At 41.2% G+C, this 22,860-nt stretch overlaps 2 protein-coding genes across 4 annotated transcripts in view; both read left to right on the forward strand.

Annotated features, from left to right (window-relative positions):
• On the forward strand, positions 1–16,875 carry LOC129866963 (kelch-like protein 42). Its single transcript, XM_055940023.1, has 10 exons — positions 1–494; positions 8,168–8,274; positions 13,067–13,325; positions 13,510–13,698; positions 13,853–14,037; positions 14,193–14,544; positions 14,642–14,787; positions 15,074–15,228; positions 15,390–15,547; positions 15,637–16,875. The coding sequence occupies exons 1-10, from the start codon at positions 441–443 to the stop codon at positions 15,817–15,819; spliced, it is 1,788 nt and encodes a 595-aa protein (XP_055795998.1). The 5' UTR covers positions 1–440; the 3' UTR covers positions 15,820–16,875.
• Positions 15,587–22,860, forward strand: part of LOC129866962 (carnitine O-palmitoyltransferase 1, liver isoform-like) — a 21,723-nt gene continuing 14,449 nt past the window's right edge. Inside the window, exon 1 of one of the 3 annotated variants that reach the window (XM_055940022.1) lies at positions 15,587–15,726. Coding sequence is in view for 1 of the 3 variants with exons in the window: in XM_055940020.1 (XP_055795995.1) it covers positions 17,535–17,773 (239 nt within the window). In the remaining 2 variants the exon portion in view is untranslated. Of the gene's footprint in view, positions 15,727–17,439; positions 17,774–22,860 lie in introns of those variants that run through there. The other 2 variants (XM_055940021.1, XM_055940020.1) reach the window with 2 other exon arrangements.

Raw genomic sequence — 22,860 nt, forward strand, 5'->3', positions numbered from 1 at the left:
CCGAATTGGTGATAGCTACTGGTGTTGGTGGACAAATAAAAGATGGTGGATTATGCTAATGTATTTTTAGGTAATAGATGTACATCTTTACATATTGTGTCTTCCCTGTAAAACATTTAAAAAATCGGACATGTTGGCTGGATTCACAAGATCTGTGTCTTTCATTAGCTGTATTGGACTTTAATGTGTGAAAGTTAAATATTTAAAAAAAAAAAAAAAAATTGAATTTCGCGGCACTGCTTTTTCAGTGGGGGTGGGGGGGAGTGCCGCTAGCGGCACCCTCATCCTAGACAGGTTAAGGAACAATGCCCACATGAGCCTCCAACGTGCTGTTTACTGCCAGAAGGAGCAGGCGGACCGCCACTGCATTGAGGCTCCCATGTTTCATCCTGGTGCTCGTGTCTGGCTCTCCCCCAGGAACCTCCCACTCCGCCTGCAGGATGCTGAGCCCCCGGTGTGTGGGGCCCTTCAAGGACCTCTGGAGGGTCAACGAGGTAACGTATAAATTACAACTCGCCACTAACTACCGAATCTCACCCTCTTTTCATGTTTCCCTCCTCAGGCCGGTGGTCCCTGGTCCTCTGGTTAGTTCTGTTCCCCATTACAACCCTCCACCTCCCCTGGACATTGATGGGAGCCCCGCCTATGCCGTCAGGTCCCTCCTGTACTCCCAACATTGTGAGGGTCGGCTCCAGTACCTGGTGGAATGGGAGAGGTACAGTCCAGAGGAGCGCTATTGGGTCCTGGTTGAAGACATCCTGGATCCTGACATTGTCCGGGATTTCCACCTCCACGGTCCAGACCGGCCCGCTCCTCACCCTCTGGGCCTTCCCCTTGGCCGGTGTCGTCCTGCGGCTGGAGCCGCACATCAGGAGGCGGGGGGTAGATTTGGATAGAAAACACTCTGAAGTTTCTAAAACTGTTTGAAATATGTCTGTGAGTATAACATAACTCATATGGCAGGCAAAAACCTGAGAAAAAATCCAACCAGAAAGTGGGAAATCTGAGGTTGGTTGTTTTCCAAATCATTGAAGATACAGTGGGATATGGGTCATGTTGAACTTCCTAAGGCTTCCACTAGATGTCAACAGTCTTTAGAACCTTGTCTGATGCTTCTACTGTGGAGTGGGGCCGAAATTGAACAGGCCCTGAGTGGTAGTTCCCTACCAGGCTATGCTTTGGAAGAGCTGGTGTGCGGGCGTGATGATTTGAAAGCCATAAGAATCTCTTCAATGACGTATAGCCCCGACTCCAATGTGACAATTTTAGCATGTGAACAATATGATAGTACAAATGCGACCAAATCTGTCAATTCATATGTTTTTTCCAAAGCCTGCAAGGATGTAAACTTTTTTATGCCAGTGTTTAGCATTAAATGGCGTGATTACCATATATTCATAACCCTGATGAATAAGCTGGACAGTCTTTTCCAAAATCGTTAACAATTACATCGCTGGCTGCTTCTATCCTTAAGACATACCCAGGAGCTTTCCACCTCCACGGTCCAGACCGGCCCGCTCCTCACCCTCTGGGCCTTCCCCTTGGCCGGTGTCGTCCTGCGGCTGGAGCTGCACATCAGGAGGCCGGGGATAGATTTGGATATAAAACACTCTGAAGTTTCTAAAACTGTTTGAAAGATGTCTGTGAGTATAACATAACTCATATGGCAGGCAAAAACCTGAGAAAAAATCCAACCAGAAAGTGGGAAATCTGAGGTTGGTTGTTTTCCAAATCATTGAAGATACAGTGGGATATGGGTCATGTTGAACTTCCTAAGGCTTCCACTAGATGTCAACAGTCTTTAGAACCTTGTCTGATGCTTCTACTGTGGAGTGGGGCTGAATGAGAAAGGAATGAGTCAGAGGTCTGGCAGAATGCTTTGAGCTCATGATGCTCGTTCACATGAGAGCGAGCTCTGTTCCATTTGCTATTCTGATAACAAAGGAATTCTCCGTGTGGAACATTATTGAAGATTTATGTTAAAAACATCCTAAAGATTGATTCTATACTTCGTTTGACATGTTTCTACGAGCTGTAATATAACTTTTGGGACTTTTCGTCCATACTTTTCGCTGGACTTGCACGCGTGAGTTTGGATTTATTTACCAAACGCTCTAACAAAAGGAGGTATTTGGACATAAATGATTAACTTTATGGAACAAATCAAACATTTATTGTGGAACTGGGATTCCTGGGAGTGCATTCTGACGAAGATCATCAAAGGTAAGTGAATATTTATAATGCTATTTCTCGATGCTTTTATCATTGCCTTTATCATGCAAAACCCAGGAGGTTTTCTCCTGCGCTGCGTATGAGAGAATGGCTTACGATACGGCTAGCGCTCTGTCAAATTGAACTGGCCCTGAGTGGTAGTTCCCTACCAGGCTATGCTTTGGAAGAGCTGGTGTGCGGGCGCGATGATTTGAAAGCCATAAGAATCTCTTCAATGACGTATAGCCCCGACTCCAAAGTGACAATTTTAGCATGTGAACAATATGATAGTACAAATGCAACCAAATCTGTCAATTCATGTTTTTTCCAAAGCCTGCAAGGATGTAAACTTTTTTATGCCAGTGTTTAGCATTAAATGGCGTGATTACCATATATTCATAACCCTGATGAATAAGCTGGACAGTCTTTTCCAAAATCGTTAACAATTACATCGCTGGCTGCTTCTATCCTTAAGACATACCCAGGAGCTACATGCAAGACGTTTGCTCTATCCATGGAGTGAAAAGTTACGGAACCATGCTGGTGCGTGCAAGAGAGCCTGCCTTGACGACGGGGAATTGGAAACTGACGGGGGGTCAGGGACAACCCTATAGCCTCCCATTTTTCTGTAAGAAAGGAACAGTAAAATTGTTTAATTGATTATAGCATGTGTTAAAAGGTCTGTACTAAAGATTTTGAATTAAATAAAGGGTTTTAAAATTGTATCTCGCCTTCAACAAATTGAATCTGTCTTTTCTCTTTTGCCCCGGTCTGTCACGGAGAAATGCAATGTCTTAAAAAACAATGTCTTATTTTATACGAATACAGGCTTTCCTACAACAGACAGTTATAAACATTTAAAGGTTATTAAAAATGTAGTAATGTGCCAGGTAATGATCTGGTGGCTGACCTGCTGTACAACAATGTTTATAAATAAAATGTTTATAAATGTTTTTAACGAAAGGAATATCATGAGCCCTCTCTCGGCCAGTCTGTCTCGGAGAAAAGATTTGTTCTGGAAAGATGTGCGCGTGGGTGTGTGCAGGTGCGGGGGTGTGCGTGCGAGTGTATGTGTGTGTGTTTCACAACAAAGGGGAGGGGTGTGTGTGCTATGCGTCTCTTCAACTGTGCTGGGCACTAACGTGTCTTTAGCACTGAATCCTCTCAAATCAGAACGTATCTCACCCCAGAGGATGTGGGGGTTAAAAAGTCAAACAGCCTAGACAGAATAATATGTCTTGACAACCTGCTACGGTTTAAAACAATGTTATACCGGGGACATATGCATACAGGGTGCCACTAAAAAAATAGAGGGTGTTATCTTCTTATGGCTGGGGGCAGTATTGAGTAGCTTGGATGAATAAGGTGTCCAGAGTGAACTGCCTGCTACTCAGGCCCAGAAGATAAGATATGCATAGTATTAGTAGATTTGGATAGAAAACACTCTGAAGTTTCTGAAACTGTTTGAAAGATGTCTGTGAGTATAACAGAACTCATATGGCAGGCAAAAGCCTGAGAAAAAATCCAAACAGGAAGTGGAAATTCTGAGGCTGGTCGATTTTCAACTCATCGCCTGTTGAAATCCCAGGGGATATGGATCTGTTTGTACTTCCTACGGCTTCCACTAGATGTCAACAGTCTGTAGAACGTTGAATGAAGCTTCTACTGTGATGTTGAGCCAGATGGGAGCTGTTTGAGTCAGTGGTCTGGCAGAGAGCCAGGTCCTGGTCACGTGTATTCCACATGATATCGACTTGCGTTCCATTACTTATATAGACACAAAGGAATTCTCCGGTTGGAATGTTATTGAATATTTATGATAACAACATCCTAAAGATTGATTCTATACTTAGTTTGACAAGTTTATTCGACCTGTAATATAACTTTTTGAAGGTTTTGTCTGACGTTTGCCTGGACCTGCACGAGCGTTTGGATATGCGTACTAAACGTGCTAACAAAAGTAGCTACTTCGACATAAATAATGGACATTATCGAACAAAACAACAATTTATTGTGGAACTAGGATTGGGAGTGCATTCTGATGAAGATCATCAAAGGTAAGGGAATATTTATAATGTAATTTCGTATTTCTGTTGACTCCAACATGGCAGAGACATTTTGTTTCTATCTGAGCGCCGTCTCAGATTATTGCATGGTTTGCTTTCTCCGTAAAGTTTTTTTGAAATCTGACACAGCGGTTGCATTAAGAACAAGTGTATCTTTAATTCTATGTAAAACATGTGTCTTTCATCAAAGTTTATGATGAGTATTTCTGTTATTTGATGTGGCTCTCTGCAATTTCTCTAGATATTTTGGAGGCATTTCTGAACATGGCGCCAATGTAAACTGAGATTTTTGGATATAAATATGCACATTATCGAACAAAACATACATGTATTGTGTAGCATGATGTCCTATGAGTGTCATCTGATGAAGATCATCAAAGGTTAGTGATTAATTTTATCTCTATTTCTGCTTTTTGTGACTCCTATCTTTTGCTGGGAAATGGCTGTGTATTTTTTGGACTTGGCGGTGATCTAACATAATCATATGTTGTGTTTTCGCTATAAAGCATTTTTTAAATCGGACACGATGGGTAGATTGACAAGATGTTTATCTTTCATTTGCTGTATTAGACTTGTTAATGTGTGAAAGTTACATCTTTCAAAAAAATATTTTTGAATTTCCCGCACTACCTTTTCAGTGGAATGTTGTCGAGGGGTTCCGCTAGCGGAACATGTGTACTAGAAACGTTAAAGGTCTTACTCACGTCAGCTACGGAGAGTGTGATCACACAGTCGTCCGGAACAGCTGATGCTCTCATGCATGCCTCAGTGTTGCTTGCCTCGAAGCGAGCATAGAAGTGATTCAGCTTGTCTGGTAGGCTCGTGTCACTGGGCAGCTCGCAGCTGTGCTTCCCTTTGTAGTCTGTAATAGTTTGCATGCCCTGCCACATTCGACGAGCTTCGGAGCCAGTGTAGTATGATTCTTAGCCCTGTATTGGGCTAAGAATCGTCGCAGGGCGAACCATCAAGCTTCCGGGTTGAGTCCCGCACCTTGAAAGCGGCAGCTCTACCCTTTAGCTCAGTGCGAATGTTGCCTGTAATCCATGGCTTCTGGTTGGGGTATGTACGTACAGTCACTGTTGGGACGACGTTCTCAATGCACTTACTGATAAAGTCAGTGACTGATGTGGTGTATTCCTCAATGTCATCGGAAGAATCTCGGAGCATGTTCCAGTCTGCGATAGCAAAGCAGTCCTGTAGTTTAGCATCTGCTTCATCTGACCATTTTTCTATAGACCGAGTCACTGGTGCTTCCTGCTTTAATTTTTGCTTGTAAGCAGGAATCAGGAGGATAGAGTTTTGGTCGGATTTACCAAATGGAGGGCGAGGGAGAGCTTTGTATGCGTCTCTGTGTGTGGAGTACAGGTGATCTAGAATTTTTTTTCCTCTGGTTGCACATTTAACATGTTGATAGAGATTTGGTAGAACTGATTTAAGTTTCCCTGCATTAAAGTCTCCGGCCACTAGGAGCGCCGCCTCTGGGTGAGTCGTTTCCTGTTTGCTTATTTCCTTATACAGCTGACTGAGTGCGGTCTTAGTGCCAGCATCTGTCTGTGGTGGTAAATAAACAGCCACGAAAAGTGTAGCTGAGAACTCTCTAGGCAAGTAGTATGGCCTGCAATTTATCACAATATACTCTATTTCAGGCGAGCAAAATCTAGAGACTTCCTTAGATTTCGTGCACCAGCTGTTGTTTACAAATATGCACAGACCGCCCCCCCTCGTCTTATCAGAGTGTGCTGTTCTATCCTGCCGGTGCAGCGTGTATCCCGCTAGCTGAATATCCATGTCATCATTCATCCATGATTCCGTGAAGCATAGGATATTACAGTTTTTGATGTCCCGTTGGTAGGATATTCGTGATCGTACCTCGTCTAGTTTATTGTCCAATGATTGCACGTTGGCGAGTAATATTGACGATAACGGCAACTTTCCTAGTTGCCTTCTGCGGGTCCGGACGAGGCATCCGGCTCTTCTTTCCTCTGCGTCGCTTCCTTTTGCGAATAATTTTGATGTCTGCCCTATGGGATGTTTGGAGAATATTGTGTGAGTCCTGCTTTTTGTTGAAGAAATATTTGTCTAATCCGAGGTGAGTGATCGCTGTCCTGATATCCAGAAGCTCTCAACCAATCCCTAGGGTGTTTATGTTTGACCCACGCAAATGTGACCAAAGACATGACTGAAAAAGGAAAAAAACTATGCCGCGATTGATGTATACAGTGGATTATACAAATGAATGTGATATGAGTCTCTCTCTCTCACTCTCTCAATTGATTTACAATGTACACACACATGATTCCAGTATGTGAGTGTGTGATATGTGGGTTGGAGACATGTTTATTTCGACATTATAAAGAAAAACTTTCATAAATCTTCTTAGGGCTAGGCGTCCCGCTAGAAGGACAACTTCCGGTGAAACTGGAGGGTGCGCAATTCAAATAAATAATCATAAAATGTATGGCTATTAAACATGTAGGTACACACAAGTGTCTTACATCGGTTGAAAGCTTAAACTTTTGTTAATCTAACTGCACTGTCCAATTTACAGTAGCCATTACAGCATGCCATGCGATTGTTTGAGGACGGCGCCCCACATCAAAATATTTTCCCACCGGCACAGGTTTCATAAATTCACAAATAGCGATTAAATATTCACTTACTTTTTGAAAATCTTCCTCTGATTTGTCATACAAAGGGTCCAGCTATAACATGTAGTGTCATTTTGTTAGATAAAAACCTTCTTTATATCCCAAAAAGTCAGTTTAGTTGGCGCCATCGATTTGAGTAATCCACACGTTCAACATGCAGAGAAAGGAATCCAAAAATCTACTGCTAAACTTTTTTAAAACAAGTCAAAATAAGTTTCTATTGACTCCTCTGGTACCCTAAAATGTATTCAAACTATAATATTTCAAATGGAAAGAAGTATGTTCAATAGGAAACCGATATTAGCAGGTGCACCTTGTCTTCCTCGTGCGCCCAAACACGAATTTCCAATAGTGTGTCCCAGTACTAAAACTCAAATTTCTTACTCGTTTTGGAAGAAACAAGCCTGAAACCTTGAACGTAAGGTGCTGACACCCTATGGAAGCCATAGGAATTGCATACTGGGAGCTATATTTAATTATTTCCCTATACTTTCCATTGTAAGAGCATGTGCTCTCAAGAAAAATAATTCTGGTTGGTTTTCCTTTAGATTTTTGTCCTACCATATGTATTATGTTATAGTCTCCTACATTATTTTAACATTTCTACAAACTACAAACTGTTTTCTTTCCAATGTTACCAATTATATGCATATCCTGGCTTTAGGGCCTGAGCAACAGGCAGTTTACTTTGGGCAAGTCAGTCAGGCGGAAATTGAGAAAAAAAGACCCTAGCCCTAAATGGCAATCATGTTGATCTGAGCCTAGCTGTTGGAAAACCACTTTAATGTCCGACTTTCGGCTGTTGCAGATGTATCCCCCCCTACTTCACTCCTCGACATCTGTATGCAGTCGATTTCTTTAGTCTTACCACTCAAACGAGTCCAATGACTTCTCAAACCCCAGCCTGGTCTGCTTGGTCTGTTTCACAAGTGTTCCCGGAAGTCTCGCAATGTTGCGCCTATGAGTTTAGAAACTCTGTGGGTTCACTGCCAGTGTATATCTTTTATTTCATAATTGTGTGATGTACATTATGTCTGTCCAGTTGTATGGAACTGTTTTTCTGACCACATCGCCATCTAGTGGAAACAAACTATGCATGCACATTTCCAGAACTCATGAAGTCATATGACACAATTGCAAATGCATTATTTTCAGGTTATTGATACAAGCCAGGGAAATCCATGTATAGATTAAATCTATTTGGTGTCCCTCATCTCTGAGCGAGTGTGTTTTTCTCTTCAGCTGCATTTCATTCTTAACTACCTGTTGGTGATGGGAGGATATTCGGAGAGCACTATGCACGAGGACCAAGCTCGTAAAGAGCTGGAGATGTTCATCGAAGCAAGTCGGTAAGACTAAAACATCTACCACAAATTAGCCAAAAAGAGATAGTTCACTCCTAAATCGAAGATTGATTTTCTAAATTCAAAAGTAATCTACACTACTTTTCATTATATGATTGTCATAATAATTATAATGATAATTGATTGGATTTACACTGCGCTTTTCCACCTAGGTGCTCAAAGCGCTTTACATAATAAGGTGGAAAACTCACCTTTACCACCACCAATGTGGTGCTTACTTTTGAAACATTGCAGGTATAGACATTGCAGGTATAGGTGTTTTATGGTCTCTCCACTTCTCTTTCTGTTGCTAAGTGAGTTGTTCTATGACCTGGATAAACAGTGGCATGTGCTTCCAAAACACATCAATATTTACATTGTCATTTCAGGACTATGCCCAGTCTCGATTTAATGCTTACCTCGGCTCGGTAAAAAGCTACTTTTTACCTTTTTAGTTTGGTTAATTTATTCAAAGTATGTATAATGGGAGTTGGGTGAAATGATAACGTAGCAGAAACATGGTTAGCTAGGCAGATTTATTAAGTCGTGAAACCAAGCCAAATAAGGGGGAAAATACCCACTAAAGAGTCTGAGGTAGATTTTTACAAGATAATCCATCGTTTGAACTTTTATATTTATAATATACCACTATACCATCCATATAGTATCTTTGCTTAGTAGCATCCAATACTTTGCACTGCCTGTGACAAGTAACAGCGAAGCAGGGATTTATCTGCAATCCAACAAAATGCACTCATCAACCCCTGCTATGAAATACGAAATTCAGTGAAAAGCACAGCAACAATGTATGTTGTTTGTTTACATTAGTTATCTACTGGTTCCATACATTTATTTTCAAAACCTGTAGTCAGATTGTTCTGTATTCATGTGCTTTCTTTTACAGTCATTAAATTCACCTTCTTTTTTTACCCCACCTTGTAATTTAAATGATTGTTGTTGTACTTAAGTAAACATTTGACTTCCGGGTCAAAATATGCACATTTTGTGTTGTCTGTTTTGCTCTTGACTTGTTTGTTAAATGTGTGTTCTATGCATGGAGTTGGGTGCTGGCATAATACAGAATGGCAGAGAATCAAGCTGCAGCTCAGAAATCCATTCATACTATAGTTATCTGTTGCTTTGTAGAACAGTATGGAACACAGACTGATGGTCCTATTCATTTAGAAACAGTAACTAAGTGGCCGGAGGAACACAAAAACTTTGTTGCTGGGCAAGATTGTATGTTAACATTTATGATAATCTTCATCTATCAGTTAAAGTGTTAACGCTGTGGGAAAAAAGCAGACGCTCAATTGCATAGTAAGTCAAATATGTTCTTAAACAGGATGTTGTTTTTGACCTTTCTCTATGATGGGTTCTGATTGAATGGGGCCTAAACTCAATGTATGGCCTATCTGTTTCAGCATTGTCTCTACTCAAACTATATAGCCAGTCTGTTTTAAGAGTCTCTACAGTCATTCTACCTCTTCACAACAATCAGGATGATTTTACACATTTTATGTTTGCATGACAAATGAGCAAATGGATAAAGGAGTGAAACTAAATGATTCAAAAAGTGTCGTAGCTGAATCAGAATTAGTTAGGTGACATAGATAAATAAGATGTTTTATTTACTTTCATAATATGCTTATGTGAGATACTTGTCATTAGAATTTCTCTTTTAGAACTATACTGTCGGCAGTTGCATTTTTCCTTTCTACTCTAGGGAAAAGTCACTTGGGGCCCAGAGAGGGGAGTGGTCAGCCTTGTCTTTTACATGTCTGGTAATATGCAGAATATCAGAATGGAACATTGTCTTCATATGTGAACAGAATGGAACATTGTCTTCATATGTGAATGTATCTGTTAAACCATGTGAAGGGATGATTAAGGGGGAACCAGTTATCTCTTGGCTATACAATGTCTTTGCACAAGTCACTCCCCTCAGTGAGCTTGTCCAGGGGTGGGGTGTATTTGAGATGGGAGTATCTAATGTTGACAATTGATATATGCCATTGGATGAGGTAATGTTTTGGTACTATGAAGTACCAAGAACGAGATTAGAACCTCGTCTTAGAGACCAAACTGAACGATAATTTATAGCTAATGCTATCTGGTTATGGGATACACCTCTCTCAAGTAAAAGGCCCTTTGTGAAGTCCCTGAGATCTGTGGTTCGTCATGTGAGTTGAGAGGGGTGTATCTTTGCAATAAAAGATACTAGAATTCTTTTGTAAGCAGTCTCAGAATTCATTTATAGACACTGAATTGATCAGAGAGTCAAAGGGCTATGGTGAAGCTCATTTGATTAAAGATTAAGTTTAAATATAATTCTCACTTGTGTGTGGTTTGTAAACTCTCCTCATGTAATGGTCGTTCTCCTCCTCTTCGTCCAAAGAGGAGGAGTAGGGATTGGACCAAAGCGCAGCGTTGTTACATGACATAATGAAGTTTATTAAAGTAAGGACGAAACACGAAAACACTTCAACAAACTACAAAACAAATAAACGATGTAGACAGACCTGGACTTGAGAACTTACAAGATACGAAGAACGCACGAACAGGAACAGACTACATACACGAACGACAAAACGAAACAGTCCCGTGTGGTAGACATATAGACACGGAAGACAACCACCCACAACAAACAATGTGAAACAACCTACCTATATATGGTTCTCAATCAGAGGAAAACGTAAAACACCTGCCTCTGATTGAGAGCCATACAAGGTCAATATACACTGACACTTAACATAGAACAAACAACACAGACTGCCCACCCAGCTCACGTCCTGACCCACTAAACACAACTATACAAAAGGAAAGGTCAGGAACGTGACACCTCATTTAGTAATACAGGAAATTACCACGACAAAGGCAACATGTTTTTGGGTATAGACAATGAAAGCTAATTGCACAACATATCTCAGAGAGCAGCTTTTGAAAATAATAATCTCTGTTATATACTGTACAGCTTTCAGTATCAGAATGTGCTAAATATCGTCATCCTTTTTTGTTGTTGCTGAAAGCCGTCTGGCTTTTATGAAGTCATTGCAATCTGACTAGGTTTACCTCGAATTCTAAAGCTGATCCATTACTAGTAAATTGGTATAGAACTGTCTGTCACGAATTGACTATGCCCAAGGTTTAGATGTTTGTCCTTTTCCATTTCAGACCAAGAACCACAATAGCTAAACAAAACTGTCCATGACTTTGAACAACAGATTTTGTTTCTGATTTAAATGTGCATGTGGCTACTGTTTGTGTATGCCTAAAATATTATTTAAACCAAGTGTAATATCATCTGTACGATTTTTATTTTATTTTTAAAGATGATGAAAATGGGATCAGGTTGAAAGAAAAGTTATTTTTTTCATTGGAATGGCAATCATTTGAACACGTCAAAATGTTGTTCAGTATAATTCCTAATGTTGTAAATTATTTAGTATATTTGTTTGCTAAGTGCAGTACCCTCAGTTTTGGTATGTCGGTTATAATTAAGGTTTCCCTATGAATTGACCCTATAATATCAGAGTTAGAATGTATGCTGTGGATGTAGGCCAATGTTAGATTTGAGAGAATATTAAACTGCCTACTTTAGAAGCCAGTGCCTCATCATCTAGCTACATTTTTGAGTATTTGTTTTTCATTACATCTCAATCCTGTCCAAAATCCTCCTTGCAGTGCAACTGCGGTGTAAATATGAAAATTTAACAGCTAATAAACATGCTTGATACCTGATTGATTATGGATATTAATTTATTGATATGGCAACAGTTCTTTTCACCTTGTACGTGTACTGTAGAAAAACAATACATGTTCAGGAACCAGAGCTCCCCCTAATGGTACAATTCTTAGCAGATTTAGGGGTCATATTTCACACTAGCATACTTAATGCTAATCTGTAAGGATTGGGTAGATATTCAATATGGAAATAGCTGCACCTCTTAACTAGGTGGGAGTTTCACTATATCACTAACATCTATATTCCTTCCTTTCAGTGCATAGAAGGAAGGGGAATGGGGAGTACCTAGGGGTAGGGGCTAGGGGTTGATTTGGAATATTGCACAAGTCCCCCATGATGCCTAAAATAGATCAGTCCTGTAGAGCTGTTTTTCTGCACCCAGTTCCATGTAAGCCCTGCTTGGACTGTCTATTGAGGAGAGGCTTTATAACTGACCTTGTCTACTCTCACACGGGGATCAAAGCTGGATTTTGGATTTATGCACGTTTGGGATGTCATTGTTAGGGGTCCAAGCAGCATAGTTGCTGTGGGCCTATTGCATTTCTTTCTTATTTTGTATGGCCACTGGTGTGTGGCATTCAGCTAGTGTTATAGCTGCTGCTGCTGCTGGACTGTTATCTTTTTTTAGACATGTGACTCTGAGCTGCGATGGATCAGGGAGATACATGTGTGTTAGGACCCTCGAGTGTCTGTTCAGTGTTCAGTGTGTTTCCTTCATGCTCTGTATTGTTTTTGTGTAATGCAAGCCCTTCTCATTGAGTTCTCTATAGCAGGAAGTTGTTCAATGTTTCTAGGATCTAAGTTTAAATCCGGGTTTCTCACAGTTAGTGCCTAACATAGGCCTGTTTTTCTTCCTATGACAAATAGTTATACAATAATAGCATAATGTATTACATGGATACAAGGTCAAATGTATTACATGGATCTTTAGAAAATGACACAGATATATTTTGACTAGACCCAACACAGTTTTGAGAGACAGACAATAAGATTGATTTGTGAGATAGGTGAGGTAACTCCCTTTAATATTAGTAAATCATCTTTTCTCCTCAGTATGATAAGTCTTCTCAGACCGTATGTGAAAGTTGTGGTGCTGTGGATCAGTGGGTGGTTGAAGTATGCTTTAGAGAGGGTGTGGAGAATACCGTTCTCAGTGCCACACACCTGGGTGACATCACCAGGCAACTCAGGTGAAGGACTGTATGACAGGGTGTCAAAGGAGTGGCTAACCAATGAGATGTATCGTACCTATCACCATGGAGATGAAAGTGGAACAATGGTTACAGTCCAGACCAGCACACATGCCTTCCACGTAAGTTAACAGCTCCTGTATGTCATCACATAATCCCTGAACTGCCTTTAGAAATGGTACACCTCACATCTCCATTATGGAGATTGACTCATCAGACATACTGCAGAATATTTTCATAACTTGACATAATGACAAAGCTAACCTTCCATCTATGTTTTTTTGTTCTTTCATCTGGGTGTATAAGGTGAACCTTGGTCGACTGACTGAATGTAGTGAATACTTCAGAGCCCTGTCCCAGTCCAGTATGAGAGAGACCACAGAGAGCCTGATTGTCCTGGACCACATTCCCTCCTCAGTCTTCCATTCCCTCCTAGAATTCTGCTTCCGGAATGACTTCTGCGTTCCCCAGGAGGAGTTGGGAGAACACATCCAAGTGGGTGGATGTCTTATTCCCCATATATCATACTTATTTTCCACTCATATGAAAATGAATCTGTCCCAGGCTGGCACGTCACACAGAGCACCAGCAATTTATTGTTTGAAACGTTATATGTATGATAACTCCATTTCTCTGTCTGACTCTGGAGGTGGGCAGCTACCTGCTGGCTGAGGCCTTTGTGTCGCAGTGCCTGTTGGCCCTGTCTGGTGTTCTAACCTCAGACACCTGCCTGTCCTACCTGGCTCTGGCCCGGGATATCTGCTGTACTGAGCTGGAGACAACTGTGTTCTGCTACCTCAGCAGACACCTGCTGGAGCTGCCTCACCTCACCAGGTACAGCATGACATTCCCCAATACCTGACCTCATTTAATCGGCCTACTTCATGGGTTTCAATTTCCACACCAAGCAAATAATCTTCAGCTGCAAGGAGTGAACTCTCCTTTCAACTGAAAATGGATTATTCTTCATATTGTGAATGCATGGCCAGGTGTTTGCCGGCTGAAGACAGGGCTGAACTGGCCCGTCTGAGGTGGCAGGGTGATCTCCGGCTCTGCTGCGTGAGAAAGGAGAACCTGACCTCCTGGAATGACCTAGAAACAGAAGCTGCCCGCCACCTCTTCACCCTAGAGGGATCAGAGGTCACTGGTGACTGGCGTCCAATAACAGAGCTCCCCTTCATGGCTGATAAGTGGTGCTTCACCACGGTGGTTCTACTCAACTACCTCTACCTCATCGGTGGCTACAGGCAGCGGGCCAAGAGGGGCTGGGAGTTCAAAATGGCCTCCTTTAGGTACAACCCCTTCACCAACACCTGGGTCTCCACTGCACCTCTCATCAAGGTACAGGAAAGACATCCACCTCATGAAAATCAATCATTGTTAATCATTGTTATATAAAACGTATATTAAGTGTCTGTATCTGTTGTCTTCCTGACAGCACAGGAGGCATTTCAGTGCAGTGTCATGTGATGGCTCTATCTATGCTGTGGGAGGCTGGTACTTGGACTCTCTGGTGACCCCTGACTCCAGCACAGCCCTCTACACTGCTGTGGAGCGATACCACCCCTGGGACAACACATGGACGTAGGTTACGGCTCCTACCTGGATGTGTATTATTATGTTGCTACTATGGCTGTCAAACGATAAAAACATTTAATCGACTTAATCACAGTATTTGCTGTTATTACTCGCGATTAATCACAAATTCAGAATTGGAAGATAATTTTTTTATATACAAAAAGCATTACAAGAATATCGATGTCTTGATTTTGTCCAAAGCAACTCGAGTTGATTGATTAACTCTGACAGCCCTAGCTGCTACTGTACCTCTTGGTCTAACCTATAGGTTTGTGTGTGTTCTCTGCTGCAGGTTTGTCTCCTCTCTGCCTCTGACTGACTTACAGTTCACCATGTCCCTGTCACATGACCTCCCTCTGGCCACCAGCCTGGGCTCCCGTCTCTATGTCCTGGGGAACATCCAGAGGACTGGGGAAAAGCTGCTTCTACAGTATGACACCAGGCAAGGTAAAGCAGTATCAATCTTGAGTGGAGTTGTTCCTTGCAACCTTACATGTTGGTCAATTGCAGGCTGTAGTCTAATCAATAACAGCCTTTGAGCCCCTAACACACACATACAAACACACACAGACAGACATGCACACTCCTGTTTTCTCTGTCTTTCCCAGACTTATGGTCTGAGCTGCTCCCTACCCTAACCAAAGCCAATGCTGACCTCCCCAGCCTCTACTTCCTGGGTGCCACAGACCGGTTGTTTGTGATTGGAGGAAACAACTCAGAGAATGTGGTGACATCATTCTGTGTGGAGTCTGGGAAGTGGGGGCAGGTGAAACCACCACCTAGCCGTTATCTTGAATGAGATTAAGTTGCTTTAAATGCCATATGCCTATCTAATCCTCCTGTTTTTGGTCCTAGGTGAAAGGGGCTGAGAAGGTAGCGTTAGCTGGACAGGGGACAGTGCTGAGTGACCAGGTGTACATGCCAGGTATAGAACACAACGCTGCTGTAAGGCTGGATCTCCACTCCCTATCTCTCACTGTCCTACCTCCTCTACCCATCTGCATTCGCTATGAAGCCCTCCTTCACCTTTCCTTCTAAAATAACTTTCATCAATTTGTCTGATTTGCCTTGCCTTGCTGTTTCTGGGGTTCAGGTCAGGGTTTTTGTTTAGTGCTTCTGGACAAACACAGACTCATCATCAAGGGGGTCTTTGCTACATGTGTACTTCACCATTCTGTGTCAGCAACAATATGCCTTGTCCTGCTTTCACTCTGCCTTATATGACAACTTTTTAACTTAAGTAGGCCTAATCTAAAGGAGATAACTCACCGGACCGATTGTCGGTCTGTACAGTAGGGGGCTTGCCCAGGTGTCGTCCGGTTTCTGTTCAGTTTGCAAATTACAGCCAAGACTCTGTTCAGAGGTGCTAAGTACTCTTGCCAGCAGATGCTAGACAATCCTAGCGGTCTGGTCGTCTCTTAAATCTTTACCTTGAGGAGGATGGGCTCCCAATCTCGTTTTCTTCTTAGTCAGGTTCCTTTTAAAGGTTTCCTATGGAGTTTTTCCCAGTAACCACATTTCCTTCCAGTTTTTATGCGAGTGAAGTTATACCATATAAAAACAATCACGAGAGCTGTGGTGGAAACAGGCAGTTTTGGTACAATTGTATAAATGCCGACAGATAATTTGTGCGTTCGACATGGTGGGATCTTTTTGTGTTGGTAAAATTCATTATGCGAGAGATGGCGGTGCAGTGGAAACAACTTAATGTGCAAGTATTGATATATTCTAACAATATCGAAGGTAACTTGGAGTCACGTGTGATGATATGGTGTGTGGTCCTATTACTAAGACTCGGGAAATCATGCAGTTTATTAGGATACAGATGAAATAAGTGATGATGAATTTCACATAAGTGTGCCGTGATGAGTTTGATGCTCCTTTCCAATAAATGTTGAGTGTGACATGATGATTGATGCTTGACTGCCATTTGACAAATAAAAATATTCTGTCTCTTATCCATAATAATCTCATCATGTAGACTCACTAGCCTACCCGTACATTGTGCACAGCCTACCCGCACTGTACAGTATCTGCCAGCTCTTGCCTAGAAGCGCACATGCAAAGTACAGAGTAGGCACATTTGCTATTTAATGCAACAGTTTTTATGACAAAATTATCGGTAGAGTTTGATAGGCATAGAAACACAATGAACTCTAGATATTTATTCGGTACATGAAAGCTTGTGTGCATTACATCATTAGTGTGCACTACATCATCACATACTGATTTTTAACAGAAACATGTCAGTTTGGTGGAAACACCACTGGTGGGAAAATGCACACATTTTCTTTATGCAGAATTTTGAGTATTCATGTGTGAAAATCAGTTGCCAATTGGATTGAAATATAGCTACTATTACCTTTGTTTACTCTTTTGGGAGGTTTACTTATTTATAAGCACTTTGTGACAAGTGTATTTGTAATATAGAGGCTAATAAAGGAGAATGAACTGCTTGGTTGACTGCCTAAAGCTTAAAGCCTGTCAAACCATTAACAAAAACAGTGTCCACAGATGTAGTGATAGAAAAATGGAACATGGTGGTTATTACGTAACACAGCCCCGATAGACACACTGTTCACAGAGAGATGAAACTCGCCTCAAAAGTTGCCTCATAACTATGAATTATTAACCATTTGTCACTGGATACCACGGCCAAAACGTAATATATACGTGAATGGATTGATGAAAATACATCAGGTATTTCTAGTAGTACTCTGTAGGGGTTTGAATGCTATGTGGTCAGCAGGCACATGAGGATACAGTCTAGCTCTAGATGGTGTCCAGTTACAGAAAGAAAAGGGGGTAGCATTTTGCTCCCAGTACCTGAGGAAAGCCGCTTCAAGGGCATAGGAGTCACACACAGAGCACAGAGGCAGCACACACACAGAGAGAGCTCAGCCCTGGTCCAGAGGAATTCCACTGTGAGAAACCAAATTCACTGTCTTCTGCTGTTTCACTTCAGCAAGCTTGAATTTAATCGATTTTCAAGGTATTGAATTACTGAATATTTGGCTTTTGGATTGCTATTATGTATCAATTCTTTGGCTACTGTAGCTGTCTATGTCTCTGAGAAACACTTAAGTATGTAATACTGTACTAGTGTAGTTAGTTACCATATGGAGTTGTTGCTGGTGCTGGGTTGGGTGTCACCGTCTGCACCTGATAGCTATAGGAAACATTTCAGATGTTTGACAAACAAAAGCAAGCCAAAAGTTAGTTATTCTCTATCCCCCTTGTGCCACACAATAAGTGTGTGTAATGGGCTAAAGGCAAGTTAATTCATAGGAAGTCTGCATCCTCACAATTGATTTGAACAAGTAAATGTTAACTGAAGGAAATTAATTGTCTCATTCTTCAGTTGATATTGTTAAAATCTAAACTTTTAGCTGACCGGACCCATATTATAAAGCTATACTGAAGAAATATCCATTTGGCACTGATGGAACTGTATTATGTATTTGGCACTGTATTATGGCCCTGATGATCAAACCTAATTATTAGAATATTTTTTATGAATACACCATGCAAAATGTTTCGTTATGTGGTCAGTGGTGTCGTAGACTGCTCTTCCTAGTCTGCAGTGTTTATATTTATAAACCGGTCCTACTTCTGAGCGCATGCCAGTAACCCAGGCTACACCGGCCTCTATATCTGCCATTTCAACTTTGCCCTACTTGGCTGCCGTCCCGGCATATGACATGGAAAAAGAAATTCAAGCCCAACTTGTCAGTCAACCGGGCCACAACATAAACAGACTTATGACCTCCACATATAGTTAGAAAATATTTAACTAATACTTGAAATTACAAAAGGGCTGCCTAGGGCTATTTCTTAGTCATTGTTTCCATGAGTCTATGAAAATTAATGTTTCTCTCACCTGAAATTGATGAACGTTCGACTTCATTCCTGCATGCATCCATTCCCACACATTAGCCTAAAGTTGGTTTGGTTTTAACCATTAGGCTAGAGCAATAGTAATGGCGTCTTTTAGTAGGCACTAACTACGCCATGGCTCGTTGGCCAATGCCTATGGGAAAATTAACCTCTACTTCATCACCCTCCCGGATCCGGGATCCTCCTCATCAAAAAAGCTGACTAGCATAGCCTAGCCTAACGGGACAGGGATATCATATAATATAATTTTCATGAAATCACAAGTCCAATACAGCAAATGAAAGATAAACATCTTGTGAATCCAGCCATCATTTCCGATTTTTAAAATGTTTTACAGCGAAAACACAATATTTATTTATATTAGCTAACCACAATAGCCAAACACACAACCGCATATTTTCACCATGTTTCCCCCGCTTAGGTAGCTTTCACAAAATCGACAAAATAGAGATATAATTAGTCACTAACCAAGAAACAACTTCATCAGATGACAGTCTTATAACATGTTATACAATACATTTATCTTTTGTTCGAAAATGTGCATATTTGAGGTATAGATCATAGTTTTTGTCACCCCCTGGCCTTAGTTATATTTGTTTTCTTTATTATTTTTAGTTAGGTCAGGGTGTGACATGGGGGATGTTTGTGTGTTTTTGTCTAGTCTAGGGTGTTTGTATTGACTAGGGGGTTTTGTAGAGTTCATGGGGTTGTGTTCAGTGTAGGTGTTTATGTAAGTCTATGGTTGCCTGGATTGGTTCTCAATTAGAGACAGCTGTCTATCGTTGTCTCTGATTGGGAGCCATATTTAGGCAGCCATAGGCATTAGGTAGGTTGTGGGTAATTGTCTATGTTTTGACGTTAGTTGCTTGTGTCTGAACTTTCGTTTGATAGCTTCACGGTCGTTTGTTGTTTTGTTTAGTTTGTATTAGTGTTCGTGTTCGTTTCTTCTTCTATTAAAAATAAGATGTATTTATATCACGCTGCGCCTTGGTCCTCTCTTTCACCTAATGACGAGCGTGACAGTTTTACATTGCAGCCACCATCAAAATAGCACCAAAGCAGCCAGAATAATTACAGAGAGCAACGTGAAATACAAAAATACTCATCATAAAACATTTATGAAAAATACAAGGTGTACAGCAAATGAAAGATAAACATCTTGTGAATACAGCCAATATTTCCGATTTTTTAAAAGTGTTTTACAGCGAAAACACAATATAGAATTATATTAGCTTACCACAATAGCCAAACACACAAACGCATTTATTCACCGCAAAGGTAGCTTTCGCAAAAACCAGCAAAAGATATAAAATTAATCACTAACCTTGAACAAATTCATCAGATGACAGTCTTATAACATCATGTTATACAATAGAATTATGTTTTGTTCGAAAATGTGCATATTTATAGCTACAAATCCTGGTTATACATTGTGAATACGTAGCATCGATTCACCAGAATCTCCGGAGATATTTTGGACACTCACCTAATCTGACCAAAGAACTCATCATAAACTTTACATAAAAATACTTGTTGTATGGCAAATGAAAGATACACTAGGTCTTAATGCAACCGCTGTGTTAGAATTTTAAAAATAACTTTACCATAACATACAGCTTGCGTTATTGTGAGACAGCGCTCACCAAAACGGCAGAGAATAGGAGTCAACATTTTACACAGAAATACGAAATAACATAAATGTTTTCTTACTTTTGCTGAGCTTCCATCAGAATGTTGTACAAGGAGTCCTTGGTCCAGAATAAATCGTTGTTTGGTTTTAGAATGTCCATTTCTTCTGTCGAATTCGCGCCACAATGCTAGCCAAGGTTGCTAACATTCCCATCCTCTCTTGACGCAAAGAACGGAAAACTCCAAAAGTCCCAATAAACGTTGAATAAACTGATAAAACTTGGTTGAAAAAAACTACTTTATGATGTTATTATCATATGCATCAAATAAAATCAGAGCCGGAGATATTCACCGTGTATACTGAACGCTTTTCAGAAGACAATGTCGAGCTCCCCGGCGCGCCTTCGAAGACAAAGAAATTCCGGACCTGTCACTCCAAAAGCTCTTGTTCGGCCTCAGATCAAGCTAGACACCCCATTCCACTGCCTGTTGACATCTAGTGGAAGGCGTATGAAGTGCATGCATATCGATAAATAAAAGACAGTTGAATAGGCAGGACCTGAATAAGAGCCTCGTTTTCAGATTTTTCACTTCCTGTATGGAAGTTTGCTGCCAAATTAGTTATGTTTTACTCACAGATATAATTCAAACAGTTTTAGAAACTTGAGAGTGTTTTCTATCCAATAGTAATAATAATATGCATATTGTATGATCTAGAACAGAGCACGAGGCCGTTTCATTTGGGCACAATTTTTTCCAAAGTGAAAACAGCGCCCCCGTATTGATAAGAAGTTAATGTTTTTTTGTGTGTTTTTGGATAAACTCCAAAAATAAGTTTTGTGGTAAACACAGGCTTAGGAGATCTTATACGGTTTGTTCTATGATCTTCATCGGCTAATGTAACTTTTTGTGAATTTCGAAGCATATATGTAATCAAAACAAGCACATAAAGGCTTCATATTCATAAAGATCATGTTAACTGACTGATATTATCTAATTTTAAAAAGTATAAGATCTCCTAAAGGCGCATACATAGGTTCCGTTTGGTCCTATCAGAACTCGGCTAGGAGAAGTGAAAGTCTGTGCTCACATACTCCTTAAAGACCTTTGTTAGAAAAACTAGAAGAAAGCGGCAATATTACTGTTTGTCCCTAGAGCCACCATGAGAACAACATTTCCATGCACTTCCTCAAAATAGTCAGAATGAATCAAAGAAAAATCAAGAAATCTGTAACACATTATGGCTACCGACGTGAGTGCTATGGGGCGGTAATCATTTAGGCAGGTTAATGGCACACGTCAACACAATCATAACAGAAACCCTAGACCCACTCCAATTCACATACCGCCCCAACAGATCCACAGATCACGCAATCTCAATCGCACTCCACACTGCCTTTTCCCACCTCGACAAAGCAACACCAATGTGAGAATGCTGTTCATTGACGACAGCTCAGCGTTCAACACCATAGTGCCCATGAAGCTCTTCACTAAGCAAAGGACCCTGGGACTAAACACCTCCCTCTGCAACTGGATCCTGGACTTCCTGATGGGTCACCCCCAGGTGGTAAGGGTAGGCAACAACACATCTGCCATGCTGATCCTCAACGCTGGGGCCCCTCAGGGGTGCGTGCTTAGTCCCCTCCTGTACTTCCTGTTCACTCGTGGCCAAGCACAACTCCAACTCCATCATTAAGTTTGCTGACGACACAACAGTGGTAGGCCTGATCACTGACAATGATGAGACAGCCTATAGGGAGAAGGTCAGAGACCTGGCAGTGTGGTGCCAGGACAACAAACTCTCTCTCAATGTGAGCAAGACAAAGGAGCTGATTGTGGACTATAGGAAAAGGAGGGCCGAACAGGCCCCTATTAGGCCCCCGGGACTGAAGTGGAGCAGGACAAGAGTTTCAAGCTCCTTGGTGTCCACATCACCAACAAACTAACATGGTCCAAACACACCAAGACAATTGTGAAGAGGGCGCAATTTTTTTTTTTCCTCCACAGGAGACTTAAAGGATTTGGCATGGGTCCTCAGATCCTCAAAAACTTCTACAGCTGCACCATCGAGAGCATCCTGACCGGTTGCATCACCGCCTGGTATGGCCTGCTTGGCATCTGACCGTGAGGCGCTACAGAGGGTAATGTGTACGGCCCAGTACATCACTGGGCCCAAGCTTCCTGACATTTCGGACCTACACTACCGTTAAAAAGTTTTGGGTCACATAGAAATATCCTTGTTTTTGAAAGAAACGCACATTTTTTGTCCATTAAAATAACATCAAATTGATCAGAAATACAGTGTAGACATTGTTAATGTTGTAAATGACTAGATTTTTTATGGCATATCTACATAGGCGTACGGAGGCCATTATCAGCAACCATCGCTCCTGTGTTCCAATGGCACGTTGTGTTAGCTAATCCAAGTTTATCCTTTTAAAAGGCTAATTGATCATTAGAAAACCCTTTTGCAATTATGTTTGCACAGCTGAAAACTGTTGTGCTGGTTAACTTCTCTGCACTACGGATCCCTTTTACGGGATCATTTTCCTA

This window comes from Salvelinus fontinalis, chromosome 12, assembly GCF_029448725.1.
Source record: "Salvelinus fontinalis isolate EN_2023a chromosome 12, ASM2944872v1, whole genome shotgun sequence".
Lineage (NCBI taxonomy): Eukaryota > Metazoa > Chordata > Actinopteri > Salmoniformes > Salmonidae > Salvelinus > Salvelinus fontinalis.

What these genes read in the sequence shown, in the direction of transcription:
- LOC129866963 (XM_055940023.1), top strand. Translation starts at nt 441, where the DNA reads ATGCTGAGCCCCCGGTGTGTGGGGCCCTTCAAGGACCTCTGGAGGGTC. An exon ending in ACCTCTGGAGGGTCAACGAG is followed by an intron (nt 495 to 8,167) that starts GTAACGTATAAA and finishes TTTTCTCTTCAG; the next exon opens with CTGCATTTCATTCTTAACTA. An exon ending in GAGCTGCCTCACCTCACCAG is followed by an intron (nt 14,038 to 14,192) that starts GTACAGCATGAC and finishes ATGCATGGCCAG; the next exon opens with GTGTTTGCCGGCTGAAGACA.